The sequence below is a fragment of the Electrona antarctica genome (assembly GCF_951216825.1).
Source record: "Electrona antarctica genome assembly, chromosome: 16".
Classification (NCBI taxonomy): Eukaryota; Metazoa; Chordata; class Actinopteri; order Myctophiformes; family Myctophidae; genus Electrona; species Electrona antarctica.
This window is the reverse complement of record NC_136797.1, coordinates 28,922,437-28,928,670: the sequence shown is the minus strand read 5'-3', so window position 1 is coordinate 28,928,670 and position 6,234 is coordinate 28,922,437. Positions and strand designations below refer to the sequence as shown.

General features: G+C 43.4%; 1 protein-coding gene across 1 annotated transcript; it reads left to right on the top strand.

Moving 5' to 3' along the window:
• Positions 1 to 81: 81 nt before the first annotated feature.
• On the top strand, positions 82 to 6,234 carry LOC306939294 (uncharacterized protein). Its single transcript, XM_079523881.1, has 2 exons — positions 82 to 1,661; positions 4,261 to 6,234. The coding sequence occupies exons 1-2, from the start codon at positions 987 to 989 to the stop codon at positions 4,354 to 4,356; spliced, it is 771 nt and encodes a 256-aa protein (XP_079380007.1). The 5' UTR covers positions 82 to 986; the 3' UTR covers positions 4,357 to 6,234.

The following is a 6,234-nucleotide window of genomic DNA, read 5'->3' as shown; positions in this document are numbered from 1 at the left end:
TCATCAGATTATGTGAGAGCCAATTATTTTCAAATCCCTCCTATGACAAGAATGAGTCGACCTCCAACCAGCGGTGGCGCTATGCCCCCCGCACCACCCCAAGCACTAGGGGGCCTGCCTGCGAGATGACCGGCAGTATCCTAAAATGGCGACCACAACAAAATGCCACGAACGCGACATTTAACATTAATAATAACAAACACGTCCACACAGACACACGCGCATCAAACGTAACCTCTTCATTTTAACCGGATTATGAAACGATCTCGAATAATCGGAATTAAATTGGACCTCCTCCGTGCAAAGTGCAAGCAGCCTAAATGAGCGCCAGTTGAACATAGCCGTTAGCATCGTTACGTCACGCATGTACATCGGATTATATTATTTATTGGCAATTCCGATTTCGTGGCGCCCGCAAACAACGGATTTTGTGCGCAGTTTGTTAACGCGCGCCTGCTGCATAGCCCTCCAGTGTTATTCAGAGTTAGCCATTTGGCATTGCACTGTGTGATGCTATCGAGGCTAACATTTTAGCCTCGCCGTTAGCCTATTACAGCTGTTCCAAGATTACCCATCAGCCTCTTGGCTTAGTTTAACCTGTAAAGACTGTTTTATTTGTTTCTTTCCTGTATTACTGTTATTAACCTTTATTTGGGTTAAAATACTAGAATTCATTTTCTATAATATTCATCCAAACAATTACTTTATACTTATTAAAAATTACTTTAGAGGATGGGCCGGGGGGCCACACATCTTTCACTGATTTGACTTTTACGTGAAATATTATTACGCGCCTTTCATAAATCCTTATTGTCTTTTGATCATCTATTGTTGGGTTGAATTTATTTTTACACTAAATATCTGTCTACGAAATAACGTTAAACATCTTTCATCCATCAGTTATTTTTTCATTGATCCTGTCCTTAAAACTAAATACCGCTGAGCACCTTTAGTTCATCGTGGGTTAGCTATTAATCGTGGTCGCCATGGAGAGCCTGTACAAGCGCAAAGTCTTCGCCTCGATGCGAAAGACCCAAGCAGCTGCTGCGTTGAAGAAGCGACATATCGGCCTCTCTGCGGAGATCTTGGACGACAGTGACGAGGGCTCGTTCGGCAGCTCCACCACCAGCTCCAACGAGTCGAGTGACGAGGAACAGCTCACCGTCACCAGCGACGAGTCGTCGGAGGACGGCAACAAACGTGAACGGAAGAAGCCGACGAGGAGGACACCCGTGGCGCCCAGGGTGGGCCGGAGCGGAGGAAGGGGCGGCCAGTCGTCTGCGAGCGAGTCGAGTTCGGGCAGCGAGAGCTCATCGTCGCCGCCGCCGCGTGGCCACAGGAAGCGCTCGTTCCTCGGTGCGGATGATGGCGACTCCACGTCAGAGTCCTCCAGCGAGGAGGAGGAGAAGCCGGCGAAGAGGAAGAAGAAAGTGGGGAAGGCTCCACCGAGTAAGAAGAGGAAGGTGATGAAGCGAATCCAGAAGCCCGATTCTGACTCGGACGGTGAGGACGATGACGAGAGGCGAGACGGGAAGAAGACAAATTCGGAGGACGAGGAGGAAGACAAGGAGGCGCAGAAGAAGAGACAGCGCCATGACAACCTTGTGGCGCTGTCCAAAAGGATGAAGTCCCGCCTACCTAAGAGACGGCCAATGGTCAAGGTACCATTTTTTCTTGTCCGATACCACAACCACGAGTTTCTGCCTAATGCCTATAGTCCAGTACTCTTATTTTTCCCTCTCTAAGTTTCAATCCAATACTTTAATGTCCTCTCAGGCCCGGTGCCACGGGGGGTCAAAATGGGTCATTGCCCCCTTAAACGGACCACCTTGACCCCCTGTCAAGATTGTTTTTCAAAGGGCGCACACCACTTACAGTAGCACAGAACGCAACAAAAGCGCTAAGCGCCCATTGGTATGCAAATGTCTGGCTACCCCTCTCTTATGCAAATGACCCCTGCTCCTCCCGCCGGGCCTGTTCCCTCTTAGCCAGGTCCATTTAGTGCTATGGGAGTCCTTGAAATTAAAATGTTTGAGAACCCAAGGTAAGATCTAGCTGCAATTTGCAACTCTAGATTTTTTTACAATGGGATGAATCTAGAGTTGCAATACCCTCCATTGACTCCCCACTCATCCAATTGCATTTGCGATCTGCTTGTCTTAAACTACGTTAAACTCACCAACATTGCAGCTGTAGTCCAAGCTATCCTCTTTCAATCTGCCAAGCTTGTTTTTCATAAAAATCCCCCGTAGACATGTTATGAGCTACTTTCTGTCCAAAATATTCCGAGCCGCCATTTTGTAATTTTTCGACAGGCCGTAAAACAAGACGTGAGGGGCAGAGCTTGTTTAATAGAATCTTACCTGCGCAGGTAAGACACCCAAAGAAGAGGCCGACGCAGCGCGACGCCCCGCCATGCACGGCCTTCTATTACACAAGCTCTCCCCCTCACGTCTTGTTTTACGGCCTGTCGTAGTTACTGCACTGGGTCTGACATATGAGAGGGTCACACACCTGACAGAGCTTCTGTGAAGTCCACAAGTGGTTTCAGACTGTCCTCCTGGACCTCCTACCTACATGACCTCTGTCGTGTATCAGTTAGCGACAAGATGCCCGGACATTCTGTCAGTGGACAGGACTTTAGAGAGCGCTGCCTGCCGTTCCAGGACACCCATCTCGATCATTTGCTGCCATGACAAGCCGCTGACAGTCACACAGACAAATTACGCATTTGATTGATTTGAACAAAATATTTTTGAGATCTTTTTCATTTTACTGTTATTGAGACAGGTCACTGACTCTGTTTGGGAGGGCCGTGCGAGATTAATTGACTACACATTTATGTTGCCTCTCTTGCCCTGCCTGCCTCTCGCCCTCTTGTCAACTCAGAAATATAATTAGTTTTAGTAAATATGACCAGTCAGCCAAGTGGAAACGGCTGTATAGATTTGTGCATTCTCAAACTAAGATGCACTTGAACGCATATCCCTAGTAGTATGTAATTCGATGATATGACTGCATAGTCATGAGTTCATGAAAAATAACTATCAAAAGTAGTGACGCCTGTACTGTTATTAGTGAAGAGGGGTCCCATCGGGAGTCGGGACGGGCAAGGACACTTGAGCAAGGATAGATTAAAAAGCCTTTATTATGTAGACAGGGCTATATTAAAAAACAAATCAAAAGCCTCCACTCCAAGCCGACTGGTTTTTACACACTCTTCAGGGCGTGGCTATATTACTATACACTATAGTAATATATCCTGCAGGGCTTCAGCTATATACTCTCTGCTGTGAGAGAGTAACCTTGAATCTTGGGATCTTGGGGAAAATATTACATTTCTGATCAGTAAGGTTCTCTCTGTGAACAGTTACATTGCTGGTATTGCTTCTCTTGCACAGTAGTTGTAACTGGGCAACTAGTATCTTGGGTCAATGTTTTTACGCACCTTTTTAAAGCTCTCTTGTTCCGGTTTTGCAACCGGGACCATATCTTTAACAATGGACAAGGTCAAGGTCGTCTTCAGAAACGGGAACCGGCACTGTCTCTTGCTCCATGTTTCATGTTGTGAGTTTGCACTTATGTGCAGAGGGAGAATGGGTTGGGTTGTGTGCCGTGTGAGAATCTAGGTTGTATTGTCAAGAGGAAGGTGTGAGACATAAGACAATACAATAAGACAATACCAATGAATTTATGGTTGTTATCAAAGCAAACCTGGGCTTCCATAACACCACAACAGTGCCACAGGCTGACCACCTCCATGCCACGCCCCATTGATGAGATCATTTGCTCAAAAGTAGCCCAGACCAAGTATTAACTGCATGCATTAATATACTTTTCAGATGGACGACATTTCTTGATTAAAAAATCTTTTTTTAGTGGTCTCGTAAAATATTCTAATATTTTGAGATAGGATTTTCATGAGCTGTATGCCATAATCAAGATTAAAACAAAGAATGGTTTTAAATACTTCACTTTATGCACAATGATTTGAGAATAGCTTTATGTAATTTGAGTAGGAGCTGTATGTAAACAATCAAGCTTTTTGGGGAAAAAACAGCATTGTTTGTAAGTATGTAGCATGAAATTATATCCATCTAAATGTGTTGCTTCATCCTATATCTTGTTTAAAATTCATCTATATACTGCCCTGTCGTTAAGTATAGCGGCTTGGGTCGGATTCGAACCGGGGTTCTTGTTTGTGATGTCTTTAAGTGATTTTTCTGTTGGTAAATTATTATTTTTTTCTTTTCATTTAAGGACGGCAACCAAGACGACGATGATGACGACGATGATGAAGGTGTTCCCCATGGTGACGACCTGGACACAGAGGAGGCAGGTAAAGGAGGCTCTTGATTGGCTCCTGCACGTAAAGTAGGCTCGTGATTGGCCGCCGGAGAGAGGGCGACAGCCACAGGAAAAGAAGAGCGGAAAGGGGGGCGGCTGATTCTTTTTCATCTTTCACAAATTTCTATATAATGTTTTTTTTTGTTTTCTTGACTTTTTTAATATTCTTTAATTTATCCCGGACCGGGATTGGTTGTAAATTGTTCTGACATCAAACAGGACGTGATGTCACTAAGCTCCACACTGACAACGCAGCGATGTCGACCGAGGGATGTTTTTGTAAATAGCTAAACGTGAAGTAGTGATGTCATGCAAAGCAGGAAATGACCCTGCCGATTTGACGTGGATGGATGTGATCACTGTTGAGAAGGACGCAAATGACTTTTGAAAGGTTTTGTCCTTGAAAAGAAGAAGTATGATGTCATGGTTGAGGTAAACTCAAGGTGACTCAACAGTGTTATGTGGATCTGGGGACTTCATGTGGCCAGTCTGGGGACATCAGTCATCTGTGACATTTATGACATAATGAATGATATTTGGGCAAGATTTCAGCGCCATCCGACCGGCCTTTCACTTCCATTCATTACCGTCAAATATTTCAAAAAATATATAAAACAGATGTGAAAAAGAAAATGCTTGGATGTACTTCCTTGGCCGTACTGGCAGCATGCACAAAGAAACTTGATGCTGATTGGTCCAGCGGTTTGTGACATTAGCCCCGGACACACGCGCACGCTCGCGCGCGTGCACACACACAGACTCTTGTAGACGGTTCGCCATCTACACAGCCAAGGCGTAAAAATAGGAAGTGATATAAATTCCTGAAATGCTTTGCTCATATCTTCTCTCTCGCTCTCGCTGTCTTTGTTTCTCTCTCTGTACTTTGTGAAGACTTTGTTTGTAAATAAAGTTTGACTTTATAAGTGTGGTTTGTTCAAGCAATATTGCATAAGAGGTTGTCAGTGGTGGAAAGTAACTAAGTGCATTTACTCAAGTACTGTACTTATGTACTCTGTTAAGGTATTTGTACTTTACTTGAGTATTTCCAGTTTAATACTTTTACTTCTACTCCACTACATCTCAGATCCCAATATTGTACTTTTACTCCACTACAATTATTTGAAAACTTTAGTTAGTTACTTTGTAGATTTTGATTATTATTACAAAACATACATTAACCACTTCATTTCGGCCATTTGAAAATGTCCGATCTACAAGCTCACAATGTGTCGCATCAGATCTGCCATTTTCAAAAGATTGTTAACGGGACATTCTGCATAATGAGTACTTTTACCTTTCGTACTTTAAGTACATTTTGATGCCAACGCTTTTGTACTTTAACTCATGTACATTTTGATTTCCGAACTTTCAGTTGTGACATAGTATTTCTATATTGCAGTATTGATACTTTTACTTAAGTAAAAAATGTGAGTACTTTTTTCCACCACTGGAGGTTGTGCATTACCACCATTGGCATGGCAGTGATGTGGTCAGGAAGTTGGTAGAGTTCCGTAAGCGTCACAGAAGTGGCAATAATGACGGTACAGCACACATTTGAGTGTAATATTGTGTCTAAAAACGGTTAGCAACAAAATGGAACATACTGTATTATCAAAATGGATTCATGTTGTAGGGCAATTCAGTCTCAAAACGAACAATGGTTTTGTCTTGTCTCCATTTCCTTGGAAATGAGACCATTTCTAGTCGCTGTTGAATCGTTCAGCCAACTTGAGTTTGTTTTCTGGAGATTGTGATTTCCCAAACTGAATAAATGCAACACACATGAACATAAAACATGCCTTGTTAGCTCAATTTTGTCAGTAAGACGTCTGATGATTTTTCTGTTTCTTTTTCATGCACAGATAATAGCTACTACGGTACTACCTA